Here is a 27,998-nt window from a genome sequence, read left to right as displayed (position 1 = left end):
GCTGGAGGAGACATTTGGCTCTTGAACGTTTTGGTCCGGACAGATAATTAAAAACAAAGAGGTGACAGTAGGTGCAGTTTTGCTGGGTCACCACGTTAATGAGATTCAAGGTCCAGTTACAGGAAAAAGAAAAAAACTGACTACTCATAATTTACATGGGGGGGTATTTTAACCAGCCAATCAGAGTGAAGCTCAGGAATAAGGGGACTTTTTTTTTTTTAACACTTCCAGTCTCACAGCCATACAATCAGTAATAAGCTCACAGTTGTCAAAAATACATTTGAGCTCTGCTTCCTGTGTGTGTTTCAACAATCAGTAATCATTCCAGCACGAGGCAAAGGTTCCAAGAAACCCACATCAAACTTTTGCCTCAAGTTTCTTAAAGTGCAGACTATCCTATCAACTACCTGAGTGTTAGTGCTGTTTCTACAACTGTGTGTGATGAGAGACAATAACGACGACTTGTAAAACGAGGGGAGTCTCATCTCAGACCTGCTGGTAAAAATCAGATCCAGTTCACGTAGGAACGTTTGTGAAGACACAATCTGAGTCGGACAGAAGGAAGTTCTAATCCTTCAAGTCTCAGTCCGGATTCATTTGGCGTCACTGAGTGTACCATCCACCAGGGGGCAGCAAACACTGCCAGGAAAACTACCAAAGAGGAAGAGCTGATAAAAACAGATCATATTCTGGGTCTGAAAAATGAAGTCTCTTAAATCTGCTTTTTATCTAATGACCAAGTCAGACTGTGTTGAAGTCTATGGGAAAATGTCCCTCCTCCTCCTCAGTAAACGTTTTCCTGATGAGTTTATGGTCTCAGTCTGAAATACAACATGATGTTCATTTTTTAAATGATGACTTTCAAAGAAATCTTAAAGTGGGCCAATTAAAGCTTCTGAAAATCACCGACCATAAAGGTTGAACATTTTCTGTACAAAGATTAACCTCAGATGTCACAGCTTCACCTTTTATGACCTCAGACTCGAACCTTTGACCTTTTTGAACTGAAGCGCCACATGTTCTAATTAGACATCAACATCATGACGGCCAAAACATACGACCTCACAACATCACACATCACATCTGCTGCTGTCAGACTGTCGCCATGATTAGTATAAACGTGGGTTTGAACGTACAACTGTCTGAAGGATTATAACTTCCTGTTGGACTTCCTGTCCCGCCTTCTGTTGTCTGCTCCTCTTAAACAAACTCTGTACTGACTTCAGCAGGCGGTCATTAAGTACAGAGCCTTTTGTCAGTGTCTGCACAGTAAATTGCAATGACAAGAAAACAAAAAAACTAAAAAATGCAGTATGCTTGTATGTTGTGTTCATCCACATATAAAGTTTTCAAGATGCTCAAAAACACATTACATGAAGATCAGTATCAAACAGATATGTATTGTTGTTTTATCACCAGCTTTAGTTGCTTATTGTCCTCTAGTACCGATGTCAGTTTGTGCTGTGCTTATATACAGATATCATTTATGTCCAGATGTGCCATTTTAGAACACAACTCTTTGTATGCACGTGTGCGGTTGTGTGATTTTCTGCTGGAATGACTTTAAACACCTAAAAAGCCTATAAACAGCCTGTTAATGACAGAAAGGCAAGTGGAAGAACAGAAGGTCTAACAGTGCGGTCACTAATTTTACAAATGAACACTATCCACATTAGAAATGCTGAGCTGTTGAAAAAGTTGTTGGTTTTTTTCTACTAAACATATTATTATTCTCATTGATATAATTCTTCATAACACCGCCAAACATTTGCTTCATTTGTGAGGGAACAGCAGGTTAAGACTGAGGGGGCGGAGGGAAATACTTTGAAATGCTTCTCTACACGCTGTCAGCCGGCAGGTCGGGGATGCTGCTCTTTGCTCGTGTGAAGAACGCCATCTTCTCCCTGAAAGCACACAGGAAACAGAACGTCGACGCTTTAAAATTCTGTTATTGCTACATAGCTAACGTTCGGACTAAACCATCGAGGTGGAAAGAAACTTTTTTTTTCAACCGAAGTTAGCATGTTAATCAGCTAGTTCCATGTCATCTTGCTGCTTTCAGACCAGAGTCACTGCGGTTTCCCAGCAGCCCTGAGGGCGGTTTAAACCAGCTGTCGATACTAATGTGAGCAGCACAAATAGCAGCAGAAGCTGCTTTAAAAACAGCCTCGAGGCAAAATTAGAAGCTGCAGCCTTTAAAGGAGCAGCTCGTCACAGTTCTGTCTGTTTGTGTCTCAGTAAACAAAGAAAACCCCGTGAACAAAGCTGCACTTGATGGGTGACAGTTCCTGCTTCACATGTGAGACCTGAGTGGTGGTTTCTCCTACCTGAAGGTCTGGACCTCAGGGACCTCTTTTCGACTCTGGCCCCTGATCTTGTGGACGTCCTTGGCCGCTGCCCTCATCATCTTCTCCACTCTCTTCTCCTGCAGCTGCTCCTCTCGAGTCTGATCAGGGCAGAAAGACGTTCAGTTCAGAGAAGATCTTGTGTCAAACAGACCTGAGCACCGAACCTAAACTGATCTGGACGTGGTCTTCCTCACCTGTTTCTCAGCCTGTTTGAGGAAGAGCCGGAATCGTTCGTCTTCCTGGACCCAGCTGGGCAGCTCTCTCTGGCCCTGCTGCCTGGCCTTCTCCAGCTGAGCCTCCAGCTCCCGCAGGACCCGCAGCTCCTGCGCCAGCCGGGCCTGCCGCGTCCGGGACACCTGCAGGTCCAGCTCCAGGTCCAGGGAAGTCTGCAACAGTCCATCCAGACCTTTGACCTGCACAGGAGGCTGAGGAGAGGAAAAGAATGAACATGGTTCAGAGCTGCAGACACAAAAACATGCAAAAGATTTGTTTAATTACAGCTGAAAATAACAAGTTCCCAGAATCCCACCTGATTTCTGACAGACGGAAACTAAATTTAATGTTTGGGAGACATTAAATTCACAACTGCTCAATAAATTAATTGCTGCAGCTTCAGGGCATCAGACAGGTGATTAAAGATCTAAACTGAAAGATAAAATGCTGCTTCCTCAACTTTACCAAACACCAAAATGTGTGTGAGTACAGGACACCAATTAAACTGAAATTTTCAAAGCAAAAAGCTACAAATTAATTAAGAGACTCCGCCCTGCTGTTGAGCCCCGGGAGAGACGCAGATGGAGCCAGATTAACCAAAGCTGCCAAATGTCAGAGCAGCATGAAGCATTCAGCAGCCCACTCAGGACTTCAGTACTGGACTATTAGGATGTTCAGCCAATAACGGGAGTCACATGACTGATTCAGATAATGGCTGAAAAATGTGTGATCTGAACCACCAGAAGAGCTGCTGAAGAAGTTCACGCTGGTTCTGATAGAAAGGTGCACGGATCACCTTCAGAGGTCTAGGGGAGTCCAGACCTCGTCTGGTCTGATGTTTTAATAAAAGCTAACAGAACACACAATTGAATTTTTGCGTCACCTTCTTCATGCGCATGCTGCGTCTCTCTGAGGCATTTCTGACGAATGGAGACTTCTTGGAGAGGGTGGAACTGTCGCTGTCGCTGCGGTTGATCTGAGGAGAACACATTTAAAAGGTGAAGTTAAACCTTCAGTGTTTCTGACGCAGGTTTTGTTGCACTGTTTCTCAGCTCAGGTCTCAGGTCTCAGTTACCCTGCAGATGTACTGGCTCTGAGGTCCGGGTGAGAAGGTCTTGGAGCGGATGATGGTGTTCCCCCTCATGAAGGGGTTCTGCTGGTGAAGGTCCGGCCGGCGCTCCTTTGGTCGGACCACAGAGAAGTGATGTAACGACGGCAGGCCGGTCATACTCGTCTCCTTGTTCACCTGCGTGAAGAAAGAACCAAAAACCTCCATAAGGAGGAGAAGAAGGAGTCTACGATCATTGCTCAGCGCTGGTTATACAGGAAGTTACCTTCTCTGTGATGGCCGCTGCTGCTGGTGGAGGTTTGGTCACCTTCACCTCCTCTTCCTCCTCCTCCTCCTCCTCCCATTGGCTGTTTTGATAAAACTCCTCTTCCTCCTCCTCCAGAGTCCCCACCCCCTCCACGCCATTTCCTTCTTCATCATCAAACAGGTCTGCCTCCAGCAGGTCACCGGGCCTGATGGGGAGTAGATCAGAAACTTTAACGGCAGTGAAAGTCTGAGGAGAATCCAGATCCTGGTTCCTGTACGTAGCCTATCTCTGTCTGAGGCCACCCTGAATTAAACTAAAGATGTTTGACTTCAGCGCTTCAAACTAAAGGCCAAAAGAGGCAACTCTCAGGTGTAAATGAATCTGTAACAGCAGGGCCAATCAGGTGTGTGTGTGGCATCACACAAATATTCAGGTGATAACTGACTGCTGTTGTGTCGAATTGAAGAATGTTTACTCATAAATGTCAATAAAAAGCTTTTATTGTGGAGTCCTAATCTGGACCAGCATCTGTAGAGGAAAGTAAACTAAAAAAAAAAAAAAGCTCACCACTCATCTTCCTCAGGAGCTCCGACTGTGTCGCTGCTGGACACACGAGTCTGAAACACAAAACACACATGTGAGGCACAAACGCACTCATCTGTGTTGTTTGTTTCAATATATTTTTAGGTTTAAAGGTCCAGACAGTCACCCCCCGCCCGTACCCTGTCAGAGCCCGGCACTGCCGCTCGCCTCTCCTTGTCCTTGCTGCTGATCTCTGACATGTAGACTCGGCTCAGCAGGTTGTACCACTTGGTGCATCTCTCCTCTGAACAGCTGACATCAGCCAGACTGATCTGAGCTCCGGCCTGCAGGAGGAGGACGGAGGAGGAAGGTTAAAGAGCAGTTCTGAGACCCGGAGGAGACAGAAATATTTTACTCCTGGTGTTCAATTGGTGTCGACACAACCAGAGATCTGTTTGATGCCTTTATTTCTCTATTTCCAGTCAACTGAGAAACAGGACGTACAGAAAAGCATCACATACAACAAAGTCTGGGAGCTGGAGCAGTTCTGTGATCCACTTTGATCGTTTATCACAAAAGAAATCAGTGACCAGTGATTTGCTTTATCATTAATGTGTATTTGATCCCAGCTCCTGTGTCTGCCACCACAATGACACCAGAAAGAATAAAAATACATCTCAACTAACGATGAAATGAAAAGTGTGACTGATTTTGTGTCTTGGGTGTCCACTCACCAAACACTGCTCGTGGCCCGACTTGCTTGTGTTGCAGACGTCGACTCTCAGGGTCTTCTGCCGCAGTGCACTCTGGGATATCTGCATGCCGAAGACCTCGTTGACCTCGGTGGTGTCCTGAGGCATGAAGCTGCGCGTCCGGAAGAGGCAGCGAGTCGTTTCCATGCAAGGGAGCACCACAACACGCACATACCTGCAGAACACACAAATGAGGGTTGTTTGGTCACACGATGCTGACAGGAAGTCTTTAGGTCTCTATGTTGAGGGTAAACCTCACAGGACTCATGTTTCTGGGCTGGACACACACAAGTCAAAACCAGGAGAAAGCTCAAACCATCACGGAGAAGTGACGTTTTTGGAAGCGTCTACAATCCTGTGAGTTTAAAAGTGTTAATTAAAATGAAACGGGAAAATGTGTGTCTGGTGGTGATGATGTTGATAACCTGCTGACTTCTTAAAAACAATTTTAACGCGTTAAAAGAGGCAACAGCTCGTACATTTTCTGGTCTGCCGGCAGACAGAGGGCACCGCAGTTGGACAGCTGCATGACGTAGACGGTGAAGCGCTGGTCTCTGGACTCATGGCGGAAACCAAGCTGCACCTGAGAGCAGCCGAGCGCGAGACGCTCCTCGTACGAGCCCAGGAGGAGGTCAGCAGGGAGGCCCGGTCTGGAGGACACACACACACACACACACAGGTCCTTGGAATTAGACACAAACTTTTCAGATAATAAATATTAGATCGGTGATACGATGAAAACTAAATAAAAAGCCAAATTTGTGCATCACGGGAAAATATTCAACATCCAGAGTCATGCGAAGGTTTTACTCCAAACTGAATCCCTTCGTACCTGCGCTCTGAGGGCTCGTACACGCCGCTGTCACCAGCCACCGATTCGTCAGACACAGCCGAGGTCACGCCAATCTTCTTCGGCCCCGCCCCTGTCCCCCGCAGCTGAGGAGCCGAGTCTGAAGACAACAGGAGAAGGAAGAATAAGGTGGTGATTAAACATCTGATCCCTCTGACTGTTTCACACTGACACACATAATTAACACATCACGTAAAAGGATGCTACCTGTGATGCAATAAAAATATCAAAGTTTGTATTGAGTTAAACAGACAGTAAAGACATCAGAACAACTATATTTTCTCTGGATGAGCAGCTCATTAGATAAAACGTTGTGGGCTGCAGGGAGGAGGCCGGTCTGTGTCGGTCCTGACAACAAGGATGGAGAGTGAACAGGAAACCAGACACCTCGTCCACCTTTCACCCTCGGCTGCAACAAGACGCAGAGTCACGTTCAGCTGCAGCTTAAACTTCAACTGATCCTCTGAATACAAACTACTGCTTCTTATCAAGGCCACGGTGAATAATGACTTTCACTCAGACTATAAGGTCCATACGGTCTGAAGATGTTAAAGCATCAGATCCTCCCCTCTGATTGGCTGACTGACCTGTTCCCGGCGCTCCAGAGAGAGATGTAAAACTGCACTGAGATGGTTTTCGGTTCTTAAAACTAAACAAAAATAATTAAAGCTCCCCAAAACACAATTCAAACATGAGTACACACACACACACACACACACACACACACACAGGTGACCCAGCTGTCATCCAATACCTTCTCTCTTCTCCCACCGGCAATCAGGTTTCACTCACAGTATTAAATGTCTCAAAACACACACACAGTATCCTTTATAGAACTATTGTGACACCATTATCTCATCCTCTCCTCCTCATGAAGGTTTTTCAGTTTTAAAAATATAATTTCTCTATTTTTCACTGACCTCATTGAAGCTTTTAATCTCTTTAATTTGGTATTATTAGTTTTCTAATATTTCTTCCTTTACTCTGTTAATCTCTTTGAATTATGTCTGTGTGTGTCTGAGGAATTGAAAATAATTTGTCTCACATGTGGATTTCATTTTGTAGCAGAGTTGAAACAGCATGCTGTTTGGGATTGACAGAAACCAGAAACCAGATACAGACACAGTTCCTCCAGTCTAATTCTTCTTTTGATGTCTTAATCTGGCGGGACAGTGTGACAGGAAGTGTGGAAAAAGAGAAAGAGAGGCGTGGTGGACGCTCACCTTTGCCGTCCTCGCCCAGCCTGGTGTTGAGGCTCTGCTTCTCCTCCAGTCCACCCGAGCCTCGGTCCTGTTGCTGCCCCTGTGAGTCCAGGCTGAGCTCCAGTTCTGCCAGCCTGCTGTGGAGCTCCAGGTCCAGGCCCAGTCCACTGGGCCCCGTCTGGCCCGCGAACGTCTCCCCGGACAGGAAGACAGTGTCCGTGACCAGCGGCGAGCACGGCGGAGACAGCGAAGAGAGAGACGAGCGTGGAGATAAGGAGTTCATGGAGTGAGGGGTTTCTGACAGTCTGAGGGCCTGGATCCTGGCTGACCCCCCCTCCAGTCCCAGACCCCCTGCTCCCACTCCTCCTGAACTTCCTCCAGCAGAGCACCCCGTGTCTCCTCCCACCCCTCCCGTTTTGCCCTCTGGCTTCCCGGCGTCCCTCCTACCACATCCCGTCACCACTTCGTGTTCATGGATGGTGGTGATGGAGCTGGAGGGCCGGTAGCCCCCCTGGCCCCCCTCCTGCAGCAGGCTGTCCAGCTTGTTCTGGAAGTCCGGGTCTGCAAGCTCGGGCTGCTCCAGGTAGATGTCGGTGAAGCTGAGGGAGGAGGTGGAGCCCAGACTGGAGGTGGTGGCCAGGGAACCACGGCTGGACGTCAGAGAGCCTCGGCTGCTGCCGGAGGAGCAGGACAGGGTGCTGGCTGAGAGGCTGGGGGGGCAAAAAGGACGATGTTAACAAGCTATTAGATACATTTATAAATAAATAACCCCACTGTACACAAACTACTGTTAGAATGATGTCAACTGTATGTGAGGTGGCGGCACATTTTTGGTAAACACTAAAACAGGTGGGCGGGGCTTCTGGGGCGGAGGTGCTTTGCTGTGACATCACAAAGTTCCAGAAGTCCCAACTTGAATTCCATTTCTCTGTGCTTGAGACCTTTGATCCTTTCACTGTATTGATGGAATAACCCATTTTTATAACTGTATGGACTATTTAACATTCAAATCCAAACTGGGACAGAGACAGAAATTAATAACATTTCTTCGTTTTACAGTTGTACTATCTCAGAATCTGCTCTGATCCTTTAACACAAAGAAAGAATAACAGAAAACTTGAGCAGAATGAATAAAAACTAGATATTAAGTTCAGTATATAAAGAAAAATTTATGCACGTTTCAGTTTCACCAGATTTCTATAAAATTGGGAAATGAGCTGCTGTATCACTTTTTATCGTGTCCCAGGACAGACACTGTTTATAAACCTGACCAGAATATGTGTTTAATATCTGTTAGATTCACTCAGTGGTTATTAGACGGCAGGCGGTTTGAGAGAGCTGAGCTGTGAAGTGGAGACTGAGAAATGTGGAGCAGCTTCAGTATTTAACCTTTAATAACCAAACATTTGCTGGCAGACTGAAGCCATTTGCTCTCGTTGCCTTCGTGACTCCAATAATGATCTCTTGGTAAATCTAATTCTGCAGCTCAAACCAGAGCATGTGATGCAAAGCCTGTGTAAGAGACACACTTATGAAATATTCAGAAATTTCACCAGTGGAATCTCAAAGGTTTCTCCTCCTGCTCTGACAAACTTCAAACGTCTCTCCTGAAGACAGGAGCTCCGCTGTGTCTCCAGTAATGAGCTGCTCAGCATTAATTAAGAGACTGACACAGAGTCAGGTGGACAAGACTGGAGGACAGACAGAGAGGGCCTGAAGTAACCAATAAAACCACCGAGACATCTTTGTTTATAGGGCCTATAGACTGTCTGTCCAACGTCCATAGACCTCCATGTGATCTTTGATTCTAATTAAGATTTAGGTCTAATTTCCTTTTTAAGTTATGACAGAAATGGGAGAAAAAGAGGCAGAAACAATCTGACAGTCTATCAGTGATCACTATCAGCTGATGATGGACAGAACCGTCTGAGGAAACGTCCTTTAGGACATGAACGGACCTCTTGAGTTGAGTGTGGAGTGACGTGGCCAGTCGAACCATCTCCTCCAGCTCTCGGACCAGCTTGTTCCTCCTGCAGTGAAGTCGCAGCCTGAAATAAAGAAACAAAAACAGAAACAGAATTTGATTGACACTTCGTGGTGACATCATGCTCCATTTCCAAGATATTTCTAGCAGCCGTGTTGCATTCAGCTGATGGCAGTGACCCCTGTTTGTAGGGAAACAGGCCAGTGAAGGGATCAGGTCACCAAGGACGCCTAAAAACTGACAAGTTGTTTATTGTTTGTTCCTGATTTGAATTGGTTTGACTTTCTTGTTCTTCTTGGTTTAGATATTTACATTAATTTATATTATTATTATTATATATACATCAACTTTTTTCAACCTGCCACCATCTAAACACAGACATCACATGGCAAAGTCTGCGGGAGTGCAGCCTTTAAAAAACGCCACAGAACTACAAACTTCTTTGAGCTCAGAAATCCTGATTGTGACATTTTCAGAAGCAGCTAATGCAGAATTCCAGCATGACAACAGTGTGTAGGTGGATGAACAAGGGGTTCCTTTTGTGGCCGAGCTCCGCAGCATCTCAGGTTACAGGAACAGGAGACAAGACACAAAGAGAGACTGAGCTCAGGTAGAGTCTGACCTGAACGCAGAACAACAAGAAGCCTGTTGGAGAGGGAGAGGGGGAGGGAGAGGGAGCTCTGCTATGAAGGAAAGAGAACAAAAGCAAGGAAGCAGTAAATCATTTTTATCCAAAACAGCACAGTTTGAAATCAGCTGATTCAATTAGACAAAGTCTTAATGAGCTGCAGAGGGTGAAAACAGAAACAAGTGGATGAAGTTAATTTATGTTGACAAATTAATTCATAATTAATAGTAACTTGCTTTAAATATGCCTCCTGCACAGTCACACTTTGGTTTGATCAGAAAAGAAACATCTCTGATAAATACTGAATCTTTGTTCACAGGAGGAAGAGGACAGAAGAAGATGAGGAAAGGATGAGGAGGAGTAGGAGAGGATGAAGAAGAGATCTGTCACATTTATCTCTAAACTCTAAACATCATCCAGGAAGTTCGATTCTGAAGGTCAAACTGAAGCAGAAGGTCGGACAGATCTCATCATCACACAGATGCCTCTGTGATGTTAACATCTTCACCAACACAATGATATTCGAGTTTCAACAGTGAAACCTGATCTGGTAAATCTGTGTGAAACCAGCTGGGAACTAAAAGAGGTCTTTCTAAAACCTGGATCCTGGAGCAGCTGATGAAACCCGATCGTGGTTTATAAATCATGAGGCCTGCTGGGGGACCGAAGGGGGCCGATCGGCTCACCTCTCGGTCAGTGCTTTGCTCTGGTTGTCTCTGGCGGCCTGAAGGTCTCTCTCCAGGCGCTTCTTCTCAGACTCCAGCTTCTCAGCGTCGTTGGGCTCCAGTCGCTGACGTGGGCGGACGTACTGCAGCTCCTTCAGTAGCTCCTCCTTCTCGTTGATCAGGATCAGCCGATCTCGCTCCGGGTCCAGCAGCCCCGGCCACGCCTCGCTGTCCAGTTTGGCGATCTGCACTTCGATGGTGGCGATCCTGTGACACAGTAGGCGGGGTGGGTGAATGTGTAGAAACAGAAACACAAACATGCATCGCTATCCACACATAGTTAAGTCTACCTTCTCTTGGCTTCCTCGTACTTCAAGCTCAGACGAACCTTCTCCGCCAGTTTGTTGGAGCTGGTTATGAACTGTAAAACAAAAATCCCATTTACGCCATGACGTCAACACACATCAGTCACTGATAAATGAAGGAGTGAGGAGAGGAAGAGTCCGTTGATGTCATCCATCAATTTATGAGCTGCTGCAAAACAGCATCTCACAAATCAACGGTTGGTGCTGACAGCAGCAGACCAGAGTCCAGCTCCTGACTCCCTCTGTCGGACTCACCTCGGCAGAGATGTCGGTCTGAGAGCCAGCGTCAGAGTAGAGCCGAGGGATGGACAGCTCAGAGTTGGCGAGCGAAGGGCTGCTGCCCCACAGCTCCTGCTGCAAACCCGAGTCCAGCTGGAAGCCGTCCTTCAACACCGCCAGTTTCTGGACAAACAGAGCAGACAAACAGGAAGTTATTGCCTCAGAAATCATCCAACATCTGCCTGATCGAAAAAAGAATCAAATGTGCCTGAAAGGGGCCAGAGTAAGATCACTGCTGATGATTTTCTCTTATCTTTTATTACTGCTACCGACAAACTAAACTGTAAACTGTGACACAAGAGCTCCTCTGTGTCTGCTGCCTGTTCCCCGTGAGTTACATCACTGAAGCTGCCGCCACGACACTTTCATCTTTACGATGGTGATGAATATCTTATGCAACTCTGCGGTAGGTTTTGAAGCCCATTGTGGAATGAAGTTTATCTTTGTGTTTCAGATGGGCTAAAAAATAACACACCACCTCTGTGATAACTCTGGAGTAACCAAACAGTGTTCCTCCTGTTTCTGCACACGGCTCATTCTGCAGCCACAGATTGGTCTTTAGGTTTATCTTTTATTGTCCCACATCGAACACTTTGCTTGGTGGAGCCACATTTCCTCAAGCACATCATCTAGTTTGGATTCTTCTCCTGACCATTTCACCTGCAGGACCAGATCCCGGACCTGGTCCCAGACTCCTGTTGAACTTCTTCATATTGCAGAGACGTGCACAAAACACTTTCTGCCATGATGCACAGACTCCCAAACCATGAACAGGCAATCTGACGGACTGAGCTGTCAGATCCAGATGGTCAAGGGGGGAGGAAGGAGTGGGGGGCAGTGACAAGTGCACAGAACAGATTATATGCCATTGAACACACTTTCCATCCTCTACACTGAAACCAATCAGCAGAGTCCCTGATAACACCTGGTGTTTTACGTTTGTATAGGGGTGGATGGAGGAACGGGCTGTTTGTCAAACTAGCGAGCGGTCAATAAAAGGTCAGCACAAATGTTTTACAGAACTGTAACATATTAGAAAAAACCTGGAGAGGAAAACCAGGAGTGACAAATTGTCACCTGTGGACACACTCCAAGTCCCATCATGCAACATGGCAAAATCAGCAGGGGAATTAGACTTACTGGAAGATACTTTTGCTTTTTGATACCCAAGCCCCGTCCACCCGGACCCACCAAAGGACCTTTCAGGATTTGGTTTCTTTCGCATGAAATCTGCCAAATTATTATTGGATAGCTCAGAAAGCAGCTGATCTATCCATCAAACCAGAGCGACATCTGAGAGAGGAGATGTAAAACTCCTCTGATATCTCAGTATCAAGACACACAACATTTGACCCGGTCAGAGGGTGCAGCGGTGCAGCCACCAAAAAAGGCCTGTTGTCAAGACTCTACCCTGACTGGACCTTTCAAAATAAAACTTATCGCTGGGCTTCATTTTTCCCCACTGCTGCATTTAATATTCTTATTTGAGAGTAAAACCGATGGTGACGAGGCCTTGCTGTGATTTCTGACATGATCCACGTGGCTCTCTGTATCAGGTGTCAGGACGTGGATTATGTGTCTCCTCTTTCTTCTTCCTTTTGTGTGTGGAGGAGTGGATACCAGAGCTGACAGACTCGACATCCTCCTGCCTCCAGCAGCTTTTAAACAAAGCTCAACTTTAATACCCAGAACAAAATCTGACTTGCATCTTACTCTGCTTTGTCAGAGGTTAAAAACATTTGTCTCATCACAAGAACAAAATGAATGTATGAATTAGATCCACTCAGTGAATTTCAGTTTAGATTTGACACCTTCTTTAAAACCTACTCTATAAACAAGGAGAAATGACCTGCAGGTGATTCTGAAGGAGATGTTAAAGGTCCATACACATCAGACTGGATCCGAGATGTCAGACTATACTGAGATGGTTTCTGGACCTTAAAACCACAAATATATCTTCATATGGATGTCAACCTCTCAAACAAAGTGCAGATAATAAAATAAATATCCCAAAATGTACCTGAGGACCATCTCCTCTGCTGAGGTGACCACTCAACCTGAATGGGGCCTCATGGCCCATGTGAGACATCAAAGTATGACTACAGACTGAATAATCCAGCACTTTAATCTTTTTAAATCCTGACTGCAGGTTGGGATTAAAACAGAAATAACATTTTCTTTTTTATTTTTTACCTGTATGAGCTCCTGTTTCTCCTTCTCCCCAGAGCTGATGGCATCTCGGATGGAGCGCACCTCGCTGAGAATGGCCTGCGCCTCCTGCAGCTTGTAGCCGTACGGGCTGTTGGACACTTTCTGGTCAATCCTGGAGGTCAGGAGGAGGACAGAGACAAGCATCCTTTAAAAACTGGCTTGAAATGAGCTGTGCTGGCTTTTTTCACATTCAGTCACTCTGACTCAGCATCTCCCCTCAAACAGGAGAGATGATTAGACCCAGGACAGAATTATGACAGGTGCCAAGAGTTGGCCTATTCTCAATTACATATTTGAAGAAGTGCTGGTTTTTCCAGCCATCCATTGCCAACATATCCTCTATTACAACATTTTATTGTTTTATCTTCACTTGTCTTCATCTTTTATTTTGTTTTTAATTGCCATTTTTTTAGAGTATCATGTTATATTTGACATAGTTTCTTTTTTCATCAATCTTTATATTTTGCTTGCATTTTTATATAAAACCTTTTTTGTTAACTGATTCATGAGAAAAAAAAAATGAATGAGAAGAGAAAGAAAAGAAACTTTCATTGTAAACGGCTCAAACGCCACCAAATGGTGATAATTTTCCAGGTCAAACAGGTTCTCACATGTTTAACAGTAGATGCTGTCTTGATTGTAAAGAGAAGACAGATCGAGCTGTGTGTTCGGCTGCAGGTAACTGAGCTGAGCCTGGTTCTTCGGGCTGCAGGGAGACCCTGCAGTAAACAGCCATGAGAGGCAGCAGCAGCTATGTAAACCCTGTCATGCATGCATCTGAATAACAGGTCCTTCCAGATTCTTCAGCGAGGGGAGCGAGGGGGAGGGCGGCGCTGATGGAGGGAGAGAACCGCAGAAAACAAGCTACAGAGAGAATGAGGAAGTGAGGGAGGGCGGGCGGGCGGCACTTGTCTGTAACAGGCAGAGAGAACAAGTAATCCTCCCTAAGTCCTCCTCAAACATGGAGTTAAAACTGTGTTTGCAAACATTTTTAGAATTCAAATCTAAACAATTACTTAACTGCCATGCAGAGATGCTGAGAGAGGCGGCAGTGTTTCACCGGCCACTGTCACTGCAACGGTTAAAGTTTAACCATTTAAAATGAGCTTTGACATAAATTTATTAGACTGTTCATTTCGCTGAGGGACGCACTGAAAGTCTCTTTCACCAAAATACTTATGTGGTGACCTTTGACCTAAAATTCCAGTTCTATAGATAGAAAGTTTGCCTTTCTTACTGACTCAGACTCATTCATGTTTATCTCTGACACGGTTTAAGTGTCATGACGTATCATGCTCACAGCCAAAGTATGTGGACAACAAAGATCATTGATGGTGATAGCGAGGAAATAAGATTACATCATTTTGATCATTATTGGTTTCGGTAAATGGCTTTCAGGTGAGTTAGATATGAGCTTAAAAATAGCTGACATGGGCTGGACTCAAACATCGAATACCACCATGCTAACAATATGGTATGTGCTCAGGTCCATATATTTCCACATGGGTGTAGAGCGCAGCTGTTATGTTCTGTTTGTGGAAGTAGCATCTAACAATCATCCTGTATATGGGCCGTGGAACCTGGAGAGTCAGCTTGGACCAGAGAGAACACAAACATAGAGCTGGAGAAAAGGCCAGATGCATCTTTCTTTCCTGGTAAATCTGCTGGGTCGCCCCCCAGGTTAGGAATGTGAAAAAATCCAATTGGTATTTAGTTTTAAAGGCTCTTTTAGAGACACAGACAGCTCTACAAACCAACAAATATACTTTTAACCACACTGGCAGTTTTATACAGTTATTTTTCTGCTCTAGACTAAAAAAGAAAACCCCATCTCTGCAGCCACAGGACGTTGTGAGATCTTATCATCAGCCAAGTGTGCGGCTGCATTCCTGTCTGAGCCTATTCATATTTCTGCTAACAGCCATTGGTTGATGAATGGTGTCTGATGACTGTAACAGGAGAGGAAAGTCACAGAGGAATGCCGTCCGACCGCTCTGCCTCAGCTCCTCTTTAATCCTCCTGACACTCTCCCTGTGCTGCAGACTGTACATTCCTCCTCAAATTCAGGTGAAGCAGCGGCTCCACTTTATAAAATGCAGAGTTTGAGATAAACAACAAATTTGGAAGAGCCAGTTCTTTTCAGATTTGAATGTACTGACTTAAGACATTTGATCTAAGCAGCTATTGATCCCAAGGTGGAGAACTAGGTCAGGTAGACGGGGAGTTTTCTGTCAGATCCACATTCCTGAGCTGTTGTTCCAATGGTGCATTTATGGAGGCGTAAAGTGTTTAATGATCAGATGGAATGTGTGATAATCCTGAAGCAATAACTGAGGCGATAACAGCACTTTACTGTGCTCATGTTTCTGCACAACTGGCTTCACATCCAGCAGCATTTTCATATTAACACTTTGGTTTCCGACCACACTCTGCCTGACAGGGCAAATTCCAACAGGGTCTTAACTCCTCCGTTCACATCATGAATGTGAATCCGATGACGGATCAGAGCTGAGTGCAGAGAGAGAGCTGTCGTCATCAATGTATCAATATACTAATATATACTCCAGTATATATAAATATACTATACTAAGCTTATCTACAAATATAAGCTTTATATAATCAGCCTGAACATTAGAACCACTGACAGGTGCAGTGAAGAACGCTGGTTGCCATGGATACCTGTCAGTAGGTGGCGTCTATCAGGCAGCAGGCAAACAGAGTGAGGACGAGTCAGATCATCTCCAACTCTGCAGCTCTGAGAAATGATTCTGGTCTGCAGGGGGCAGGACCGAAAACCACTACACCATCAGGTGTCAGGAATCATTAAGTGAAGCCCAGACCGTGTGGTCTGATCCAACAGAAGAGCTACTGGAGCTCAACTGACTATCTGCTTCAGACCGGTCAGGTTGTCCATGATGACCCCAACCCTTCACCACCAAAACCTCCTACAGTGGACCAGCTGACAACAGAACTGGACCACAAGGCAATGGAAGAAGGTGGTCTGGTCTGAGGAACATTCATCAGCTCAAGGGGCTGGCTTGGCTCCAAATTCTCCAGATCTCAAGCTGGGTTGAGCCAACAAGTCCAGATCCATGGAGGTTCCACCTTACAACTTCCAAGATTTGAAGGATTTGCTGCTAACATCTTGGTTCAGATCCCGGAGCTCAGGTTCAGAGGTCTGCTGTGGTTTATGTAAAGTAAAAAATGTACGGTAATGGGACCAGACCATGTCCTATCATATTTTGGATACATTTAAGTCCTGAATCAATAAATCAAACAGAAAGATTTACTACAGTAACCTTCAGGGAGCTGACTCAGGAGTTCCACACTTCAGCCTGAGGGAAGGTCACACTTTCATTTATTATTCAAGTCAAGACTCTGACCGTGTTGCTTTGCTCGCAGAGTAAAAGGGGAGGGCTGATGTTCAAATCCTCGTATTGACAGATAAATGTGTCGACGAGCCCTTCGGCCATGATTCAGGCTTCTATAGACAGCAAACACAAAGACTGATCGAAGTGTGTCAGTGTTTTGATGCATCACTTACTTTCTGAGCGTCTCAAAGCCTTGTTCTTTGTACTGCAGCTCCTGCTTCATGCAGGCCAGATCACGCTTCAGCTTGTTCACCTGAGAGAAGACGAGAGACAGTCAGAGTTTGAAACACTGAAACCTTTCGGTTGCGTTCCTGGTATTCTCAAAAAGGAAAGCCAACAGTTTCTCATCTCAGAGAAGAACTCCTTGGTTGGATATGTGATAAAGATCACAGCTTCAGTATGCATAACGCTGGATGGTAATCCATTTAATTTTATCACTTTTGAACTCATATAAAAAATAAAAAAAACATCTTTAAAAGGTATTAATAAAAATATAGTTGAAAATAGAAATCAATCTGTCAAAACTTAAGAAAAACGTCCAGACCTTCTCAAAACCAAACACATGGTGGTTGTCTTTATTTGAAACTTTTTTTACTTTTCTTATGAAATGATTCATCCGTTACTGGACACACTAATGAGAACCTGCTGTAGCCATGAAAATCAGATGCTTTGTTTGGTAGAAGAGGAATCTGTCCAGTCATCAATGACCAAATGAATCAGGAAGCGGTGGGTCTTACCCGACTCTTGGCCGTGGCGATCTCTGCTTTCAGGATGTCGGGGTCATATCTGCTGGAGGAGGATGATCTGGAATTTACTGCAGAGGACAAAAGAGAAAAAGAAAATATTTTAAAAATGTACTTTTTCTCCTGTGTTACGGGAAGAGGATATGTCTGCTGAGTTGAACTGGTGAGAAGGTGGAAGGTGGAGAGAAGCCTGAGGAGAGAGCTGCAAATTTCCAGTGAATCTATTTGACTGCAGCAGAATTGGTTAATAAAGTCTTTCTTTATTCTTCGTTTGTTAGTGTCCTAACTCCATTTCTCTTAAGTGTAAAGTAAACTAAGCAACACCACATGTGATCTGTCCAGGTCCAGGACTCACGGCTGGTCTGTGACGTGGACTTGTCCCTCCAGGCATCGTTGAGCTGCCGGTATTCCTGCTGCGCCAGTCGGAGCCTCTGTTCCTTCACCTGATAGATCTCCTTCTGGGCGCTGAGGGCGTCCCGGGCCACAGCCAGGTAGTCCCGTAGCATGGCCTCCTGCTCCCGCTGCCACTGGGCCCGTGGGTCCTCCAGCTGGGTGCTCTCTACAGGAGGACCAGGAGAGAAGGGGGTCAATGTTTACAACTGAAGATGTAACTTATTTATTTGAGGCTGAGTTTTTTTCAGCAGTGGTCGAAGCAGCCTCTGGTGAACTCACTGGTGTTGTGGTCGACATAGTAAGCTCCAACCACGGGGTCATACGCCTCCTCCCACCCCACCGGCAGCTCCCCTCCGATACAGTCGGCAAACGTCAGAGGCTTCGTCTGCCTGAAGGAAAAACAGAACCAGAAACAAATTCAGACGGACTCCACTGAGACGGGGCCGCATCAATCCAGGACACAGAAGGTGATCACAATATTTGCTCTGAATACAAATCTATTCACCAGCTTAGTAGTTACACACATGTAGTTACACACATGTACGATATACCTGTCAGGAAAACATGAAGGCACATGTGTGTGTGTATATATATATATATAGGAGGCCATGCTACGGGACTATTTTTATATTTATAATATAAAACTTTATAAATATAAAGTCATTCATTCTCATTATGTCTCCATCATTGTGTTTTTGTACCATGAATGTGCAACTGAAACATCTCAGACTTAATAAGAGGAAAGTAAGAATCCACTCACTCCCACAACCAGCCTGAGGTTTAAATGTGAAACTATTTAAAGTTTGTGTGTAGAGCTTTTTCTTTTTTTATTATTTTTATTAAAGGTCCATATAGTCTAAAGGTAGGCATTGCAGGTTCACACATCTCAGACAATTTAACCTTAAATAAGATGATTTTTTTTATTCTAATTCATCATCTTTCAGTCACATTATTGCACATGGTCCCCTGCTATCCCAGCCACTGAGGGGTATCTATGGCAACTAGAAGTCTGTGGTCTGATCGTGCACATGTGTTCCTTAAACTGAGCTTCAACACAATGAAGTAATGAAGCAATTCTTATGTTTACATTAGATTCAGATCAGAATCCGGTCTGGGTACAGACAGGATCCCGGCTCCCCCTGAAAGCTGGCTCTGGAGGAGGCTGGGTGAGTGTGTGTGTTTGTGGGGGGGTGGGTGGCCTGGTGTTTAACCGAAACCTCTATTCACCTCAGAGGGGGGATAAGCAGAAAGGGGGATGGGGGTGGGTCTCTCTGGCCGGCCACAATAGGAGGAAACCAGCCCGTGACATTCCACAAGCAGCGCTGACGCATCGCCTGGAGGTTTCTGGGGCAACCCTCAGCCCAACGGTGGCCCGACGGCGGCCCTGCAGCGGCCCTACAGCGCCTGTCCTGCAGTCCGATGGTCACATGGGACGCGTTTTCATTTTGTTTAACCAATCTGAGTCTGCATGTTTCACAGGAACAAAGATTTCACTCCCACCTGCCCTGCTCATGATGCTGATGTTCAGTATAATTTATTTATGTTTACTTAATTTGGCCCAAAACCTTCTGTCATGTTTTCACATTTTCAGTCCGACTGAACCAGTCCACTACGATCCAGATCAAATCCTTTGTTCCAGACTAAGACGAGACGCTGGTGAAACACTGTGCTGGTTTTATTTATGACAGATTGGATCACTTTCCGCTGAAGTAACCCTCTTGAGCCGAAGTAGAGAGTCCTTGGATTCATCATCTGTGGATCATGAATGTTGCTGTAGTTTTTGTTTTTTTTTTTTGCACTCTCCTGGACCAATTACTGCTCCAAAGAATGAGCAGAAATCCTGATCAGATAAAGATCAAACCTTCAAATCAGCTCTAGAACAATAAACGCATGAGAGGAACTGTCTGTGTTCAACTTTCTTTGGTTATTCAAGAAAATAAGGACTTAATGTCAGATTTGTTGTATTCTGAGCTACAGACTAACGCTCAGTTAGTGACAATGAAATCACTTTCTGAGGTCACCAAACTCTGGTGGTTGCTTTGAAAAACAATAATCTTCTTCCTTTTGCATGTTTGACAGTAGATAAATATTTAAACAAAGGACTTGCCCCCTCACCTACCCCCCTCATGAATATCCTTCTGTAAATATTGCATTTCACTATCGTTTCATTGACTTTGGAGCATTTAAACTCGTCCTCCATGATTGTTACTGTTAACAGAACCATCCAGCTCAAAAGCCACAAATGTAATATAGAGCAATAACCTACATCTTTACCATCAGACCAAATCCCCTTTAACACCAGCTGGCTCTTTCTTTCACTCTCACATGGTACAAACAAACTTTTGGGACCGCTCACTGATGAAATCATCAGAGTAAAAAGTGAAGACTTCTGTGTTTCATTACTGCAGCTAAGAGCCGACGGCGAGCAGAGACACTGAACTGGGTCCTTTTTCAGCGGATGAATAATGAAAGGGGGCCCGCTGAAGATCCCCTCGGCCCTGCTCTAAATTTAGCTCAGAAGAGACACAGGGAGGTTTCTGCCGACCGCCCGGTCGGTTTGCTGCCGGAGAATCCACATCCCATCACCAGGCCTCCCTGTAACAGTCTCCCCCCCTGAGAGCAGATGACCAGCTGTCAATGCCACCCCCCCGACTGGAAACAGGTAATCTGGACCAATCTGGGACAACCTGAGCTGAGCAAGCCAAACTAGGGACGGGATGATATTCGAGTTCATCTCATTAAAAAACATTCAAAACATGTGAATGTGTGATTGATTCTTCATTACCGGGGTGATCAATAACAACGTGACATCAGTGGCTTGGAGCTGTTGTGGACCAACAATTGAACTCCTTTTTTGTTGGTGAAAAAATCCACCCAGATATGGAGAAAGCTACAATCTGCAGTCAGTCCCAGGTCACATGACTGCAGTCGAAGCCGTTATTATCGGGTTTGGTGTAAACACAACCGTCAGGTGACCTTGTTAACTGTGACAAACCTGTTACCTGTCCAGGTAACACAAACATCACTGATACACCGAGTTAAAGGAGAAACAACCGGACTGATTTTATCAGCTGACGTCTGTGCATCAATGGGCTTTAAAAAACAAATGTATTCATGGTCACTTTAGTGGAAAATATCCATCATTGGGACAGTTTAATGTCTGATTTACTTTTACTCTTTATATTTTTGTTCAAGGTTGTTAATTTGTCTCACTAAAAGGGAGAAATTTGATTGTTTTCTTCCTTAAAAACAACTTGTCCTGTCTGTGATTCAATAAGACCATTAGTTTTTATTAGGAATGTCAGGTTAAGTGGCAGATTAAAATGGTGTAAAGGAGATTTTCATGATTACAATAACAAAAATATGAATCTGAATTATTTGGGGCCAGGATAATCCGGACATGAGACCTGAACACCACCCCCTGTTGGTTTTTATCCTTTGTTATTTTTATTAAAAATATTGAATGTTGTTATTGAGTCTTAGCCAGGTCCTGAGTCCCAACTTGGTGAGTTTTATGGATAACCCCTTCAAAGAACAAACAGTTCGCTGGTTTAACTGGTTCGCTGTGTTAGCCTGACTCCACAGAAACCTGATGCAAATATGTACCTTGTTTGGAGAGAACCAGTATGATTAGTTCAATATTCCAGGTTTTGGGTCGTTAATGTTTAATCCTTTTCTTATTGCTGCTGTCTGAGGACACGTAAAGACTCATTTAAACACATTCGGCTGCCTGATGGAGGTGGAGTTGGATGTTTGTTTAATTGTCTTTGGCGGAGCCTCAGCATTCAGACTCCTGTCAGAACAGCGTTCACTGAACTGCCTCATGACAGATTTAGTTCTTGATTCTTTGTGATAATTAGTAAAATTTTCCAGACAAACTGTCATCTGAAAGCAGAAGATCAGCTGAATCATTTTTGATCCAACAGTGTGGAAAAAAATGTCATTTTTGTCCATTGGCACTAAGGGGGAATTTCTTCAAATGTTTGAGGATAAACCAATAAGAAGTATACATTTCATGGACTTAAATGATTAATCAATCACCAATGCTTCATGCCAAACAATCTCTAGCTCCAGCTTCTTTCATACGAAGGTCTGCTACTTTGAGTTATTCCACCATCTGTATTGTCGGCAGTTGGTTTTTTATGTCACATGTTGTTCTGGATGGTTTTGGGTTTTTTTTTTTTTTAAGAAGCTTATCTGAGGCTCAAACTGAACACTTGGTGATGGTTTGGCATCAAAAAAATCCATTTGCAAGCTATTAAATGGGTCTTTAAAAAAAGCCAAAGTTCAGCAGAGTTGACACACACACCTCCACGGGTTTCACATACCAAAGTAAACAGCCTGGCCAGCCCCGGCCATCTAATGCAAACTGACAAAGTGAGCGGCAGAGTGCAAACACACAGGGAGGCGAGCTGCATAGCTGAGCGGTGAGTCAGAGCGACGCTCATTCAGGGCAGCATATACATTCCTGAAGCCCGGTTATGAGCCTTTTAACTGCATTTCATGGCTGCTCAAAGTCCAACACACTCCCTAAATGAAGCATGGAAGAAGACACCGTGAATTCATCATCAAAAAAAAAACAAAGATAAATTACAGAGGAAATGAGCCTGTACACACGATGGCAGCGTGTTATCTGGCAGATAGCATTCCTTTCACCTGACGATACGATTCAATGCGTCACTGCAGGGGAGGACAGATGATGTTGCACGCTGAAGAATTTATAAGGACCACAGACGCTGATGCTTTTCGTTGAAAACATCCCGAAAGCTTCTCCTTCCTCCATCCCTTTTTCAGCGCAGCTTTTTCTCTTTCAGAGGAATAAAAAGTATCAGAACGAAAGAAAAGGAGCATTTGGTTTCTAATGAAATTCACGTGAAATTAACGCTGCAATCTGGAGTGTGGACATCCTGTTGAGCTACATGAGCTTGAGTGCCGGGCAGGATACACAAACACACACACACAAAGTTCAATGTCAAAGTCAGGCTTGCTGTCTTTTTTCATTCCTACATGGCAGCTGGAACTGGGGGGGTTCTCATCACAGCAGCTTCTGCAAACATGTCTCAGAAGATGAACAGAAAGAAAACACTTTGATGATGCTGCGATCAACAAAAAACACAAATAACCTGATCATCAATGACCTGAGACAGCAGCAGTGGGGAGGCAACGAAGGATAAAGTTACAGTAACACAATGACCAAACACACAGTCTCTTCAGCCTCTTAGGGTCTCTAAAACAACTAAAGATTCAGACTCTCTCTTCTGATTGGCTGATGTCAAACTTTACTGAGATGAGATTTGGTTCTTCAACCACAAATGTATCTTCTGGTGGATATCAACCCTATTAAAATATGGGACCTTTGAGTTAAACCGCCAACTCGCTTTCAGTTTTCTAAACTGCTGTTACTTTACTGCTGATGTCTGACAGCTTTTATTCTTATATTATTTGTCTGTTAATCCCAAAGCGGTGCCTTTTGTTGCATCTGGTTGAAAGTTCTCAGCGAGCTGCCACTTATCAATAAGTTATAATGTGTTTGGTTATGTATTAAAACACACTGACTGCACTGCAGCGGCGGCGGCTGGACCGATTTCAGCTTGGAGCCTAGTTAACAGTTTGCAGGGCCTCATGCTGCACTTTGACCCCATGCACCTTGGCAGGCAGTGAAAGGGATTTCAGATGAATCAGGCCTTTGGCTGGTGAGCTTGTGCACTGCTCGGCCCTTCACGTTGTGTGTTTCAGGAATGTGTGCGTTGTTTTTCAAGGACTGTATTTGGGAAGGCTTTCTTCCTGCTCACATCCTCTAAATGTCTGAGTGTAAAACAACCAGAGAGAGAGAGGTCTTGAATCCACCTGCCTTCTTTCAGACAAATGCTACAGTGACTTGTGTGTGCGCAATCTCGTTAACAGGCCAGAAACGGCTGTAGTGGAGGCCTACAGCCAATAAAATACTGTGAATGAAACAAAGCTGAAGCTGCTTCTCCTGTTTTTATCATCAATTAATCGATTCCTTTCATTGTTTAAATGTCTGAAGTAGTGAAAAATATCACCCACTATTCTGCAGCATCAGCCTCATTCAAACTATATCACTTTTTTTTATTCCCTATAAGGTCAAAATTTCTAAAAATGTTTCCACTCACTCAGAATGAGTTCGACCCCAGCTAAGTCTATCAGTGACTCAGCAAAGAAAACACAATTAGCTAAAAACACACGCTGAATGTTTCCTTATTTATTGGATAAAAACTGTGTAAAGCAGAATAACCAAAGAAAAGTTCCTCTTATGTGTTTGGGTTGTTTCTATCTTTATCTGATAAGGAGTTCTGCTCATTCTTTGGAGTAGTAATGATGAAAAAACTACTCTTAGGAATTTCTTTAAAAAATTAAAACTTTATAAGTAAAAACACAAACGCATCAAAAGTTTGAATGCAGCTCTAAAAGTGTTAAAAGAGAAAAGAAAAGTAGGATAAACTACAAGTTTATCTGAGCCAAAAACAAACTAACAAACAAAAAACTAAAATTAAACTAAAACCATTGTCAGCAACAGTAAAATAAATAAGTGGCCATAAGATTTTATAAGACAAGCTCATTAGTATTTGATGTCAGACAGTAAACAGCCCTGAGAACTTTAGAGAGCTGAGGACAGAGGAATATTGTTAGTGGATAAATAGCTCTGACTCATTCACATCGACTGGTTGTTTTCTTGTAATGTTGATGAATGAGGAACTGCAGCTTATTGTTCAGCTGATTCATTGCCCCTCTGGATAACAGCCTCAATTACATACAAGGCATAAAACACGTAAAACACAAAGCAGACCTAATGCAATAATAAAGGAGTCCGTGCTGACACTGCCGCACAGAAAAGACACAAACAAGCCCCGAGCCTCCCGAATTCCACATATAAGCCATTAAGGGCTTTGGTGTCAAAGTCCAAGGTGCCTTAAGTAACTGGGAAAGATGAAAAAACAAACCAGCCCCCCCAACGGCGGCTGTGGCTGTACGGCTGTATAGAGTTGCATGTTTGGCACATAAGCCTATTACGCTAATGGATTTCTAAAAAAGACAGAAAAAAAACAGGGCATCGCACACCTGATTTCTAATTACAGGGATGTAAATGAGCAAAGTGCACCCTGGGAGAAAAACAGCATTTCCACCTGAGCTGCAGGAGAGAGAGAAGCCTGTGGAACACCTCACCAACACTCCAGACAGCCTCAGGTGTTCACGTTATTTAAAAAAAAAAAAAAAAAAGATGGGGGAAGCCCCTCGGCCTCGATGTTGGAGGCGGTCAAAGTGACTTCACTTGACTGTTTGTCAACAGGTAATAAAATCTAGTTCATCACGTTCTAGCTTGGACATTTTTCATTCATCTACCTAGAAGATAGCTGCAGTGAGAAATGTTGGCTCTCGTTCAAGTGTCTTTTAACGCATCACCACAACAACTGTACTGTTCGATTATTGTGTGAAACTGGACTAAGAATAAGCATCAAACATGAAATATTGGCCTTCTCATGCAAGGATGAAATCTGTGAGTGTGTTTATATTTCTTGCTCATAAAATAAATGGAAACAAACAGCTGGCTGGAAGTTAGGAAAGAAGAGACTGACGATGTACTTTAATGATGTCAACATAAAACTACACTGAGATGGCTCTTGGTGCTTAAAACCACAAATAAATCCTCATGTGGACATAAAAACTTCTAAATAAATTGAATGTCTCTGAGTGTTTAATCAGCTTCAGTCCTGAAATGTGTACAGCACAACCAGACTGAAGGTAGCTTTACTATCATCAGGGTAAAGTTATTGACAGCTTCCCACTCAAGGTAGTTTTTCTTTTAATTTATAGCATGAATAGCTTTTAAATGGCGGAGGTCATTCCTTCTGTTTATTCTCTACCCAATGAGAATCACAGCACCATCGCCAGCAGAGATCTGCTCCATGTAACACTGAAAGAGAAGCATGTCCAGCATCAAGGTCACATTTCTACCTCCAATAAAAAAAAACAATCTGTACGGCAGAGTCCGGTCCGTTCTCTCATCACGCCCTCTTAACCCCCAGTGTTCGCCAGATCATCTGCTTCTGGATGAAAAGCATGGACATCAGAGGGAGAGGAGCTTTGAACCTCTAAGGGAGCGACAATTAGACGAGCAGCAGAAACCCTGATGATAGTTTAATAACAGCTGTGTTAAATTTGCTGGAATTGATGCTGCTCAAGTTTTATTTTTACGCTCTGAGAAGGAGATGGAATCAGTAAAATAACTTTCATGGTAACTGATGATGGAAAGGACAGTTAATGGATAATCAGAAACGTGCTCTCACAAAAAGGATTTTGGAATTCAAAGGAAAAAATTTAGCTTTCTTGTTCATCAGATTGTTTGTTTGTTCTTTTTTTCAATTGTCATTTATTTGTGTGTTGGAAAATTTAATTCTTCCCATGAAATGACTAAACATGTGATATGTTAATATGTTGTATGCACTGAACTGCACTCCAGCTAAAAGTGAAGAGCCTTAAACAAACTGCACTGGTTGTAGTCAGAGGTCAGGTTGTATTGAAATCTATGGGAAAACGTCCCTCCTCCTTCCTAAACATTTTCCTGATGAGTTTATGGTCACAGCTGATTCACACTGTTAATGTCTTTGTAGAACTGTGAATTATGCTGGGTTAAGATGTTTTTATTATATACTGTTGTATCCTGACGTTATCTGTCTAGATTCTGTGTTTAACATTTGTGTGACACATTGTGCACTTTCCCTCTCCCCATTTGTTGCTTTCTTCACTTTGAGTTGACATAGAAAAATAAAACTAAAACAGCCTCCAAAGACATCCTGACTTCCTGCATCTAAACACATTACACTAACCAATTGTGTGTTAGCTGTTGTGGGTTTGTGTTGTTTATTGTATGAGTAGTGTGCAGAAGAAGAGGAGGATAATAACAGAGGTGTTGGAGTTAAGCAGCATTTGACTCCTTCATGATCCTGAACTTGGATCCGTGGAGCCGGTCTGGACTGTCCTGGTCCAAAGATCCCAGAACTGATCTCAGACGCAACAGTTGTGTGTGGTTGATTTAGCGATAGAGCACAATGCTGATGCGTTACACCCACTTCCAAAGCCAGAGTTCAGAGGTCAGAGGTCACCCTACCTGTCTCTGGGGTCGATCCAGCTGGTGCACTGGTTGATGTGGTCAATGTAGTAGACTTTGCCATCAAAGTCTCTGGCTTCCTCCCAGCCGTCAGGTAGTGGCAACTCCTTCCTTGGCATGTCAGGCGAGTCTCCATGTAATGGATTCCTCTATACTCAAAATCATAACGAAGGGCTCTCTGTCATCACCATCACCATCACCATCATCACCATCATCAGCAGCAGCAGCACCACCTATTCCCAATATTCCCTGTCTGGCACGCCTTGGATTGGGGAATAGTAGTAATAATAATCCATAATAATCCTCAGATTACCAAAGAATCCAACAAAAGAGGGGATCCTCCAGTCAGATGGACTAAAATGAAATTAGATTAAATTCTATTTAAACTATTGGGTTCGTGCTTCTTCCAGATGTGAGCTCATGTTTTATTTGACGACTCTTCTGTCTCTGTGTTTTTCTTGAAATAAACTTGCTGGCTGGTTTTCTGGAGGAAACTTCGGAGGTGAACTCTGCCCGGTGCTCGGCAGCCGGACGGTGCCGCTCCGCCGCCGGCTTCACCGTCAACACATCGGCCGCCTCAGTTCCGCGGAGCTCCGGGAAGAGAGCAGCCCGAGGCGGGGAAGAGGGACGGACGGAGGGTGGGTGATGTGTCCGACAGCCTTTTTGGAAACAACTTAAATCCCCTAAAATGCCCGCTCCGGGCCGGCCGCTCCGTGCTGCCCGCAGGCCACCATGTTTAGCCGCTGTAACCGATGCTAACCGTCAGCCGCCGCCGGGAGGAGGGAGCTGCTGGCGGAGGGGAGTCGAGCTCCGGGCACCGCCGACTGGACCGGACAACAACAACAACAAAAAACAAGCCGGTAAAATCCGATAAAATCCCAGTGAAACTCGGCGTGTGGTCCCAGTCGGACGGCCCGTCTGGTACCGGACGGGGAGCGGAGCGGCAGCGGGGAAAGTCTTCGCTCGGTCCGGATCACTTCAGCCGGCCGACCGCTGCCAAGCTACCAACGTTTAACCCGGACCAGCTTC

General features: G+C 44.4%; 1 protein-coding gene across 1 annotated transcript; it reads right to left on the bottom strand.

Annotated features, from left to right (window-relative positions):
- Window positions 1-208: 208 nt before the first annotated feature.
- wwc1 (WW and C2 domain containing 1) lies at window positions 209-27,970 on the bottom strand. The gene is made up of 22 exons (XM_029519549.1): window positions 26,970-27,970; window positions 18,122-18,231; window positions 17,805-18,008; window positions 17,444-17,520; window positions 16,880-16,959; window positions 13,318-13,447; window positions 11,101-11,247; window positions 10,831-10,901; window positions 10,502-10,747; window positions 9,162-9,251; window positions 7,225-7,913; window positions 5,984-6,101; window positions 5,631-5,801; window positions 5,134-5,326; window positions 4,600-4,743; window positions 4,445-4,494; window positions 3,896-4,082; window positions 3,637-3,807; window positions 3,445-3,537; window positions 2,543-2,773; window positions 2,328-2,446; window positions 209-1,904 (listed from the first exon to the last, which is right to left on the bottom strand). The coding sequence occupies exons 1-22, from the start codon at window positions 27,086-27,088 to the stop codon at window positions 1,838-1,840; spliced, it is 3,507 nt and encodes a 1,168-aa protein (XP_029375409.1). The 5' UTR covers window positions 27,089-27,970; the 3' UTR covers window positions 209-1,837.
- Between the last annotated feature and the right edge of the window lie 28 nt (window positions 27,971-27,998).

This window comes from Echeneis naucrates, chromosome 14, assembly GCF_900963305.1.
Source record: "Echeneis naucrates chromosome 14, fEcheNa1.1, whole genome shotgun sequence".
NCBI classification, from domain to species: domain Eukaryota; kingdom Metazoa; phylum Chordata; class Actinopteri; order Carangiformes; family Echeneidae; genus Echeneis; species Echeneis naucrates.
This window is presented reverse-complemented; position numbering and strand designations above follow the sequence as displayed.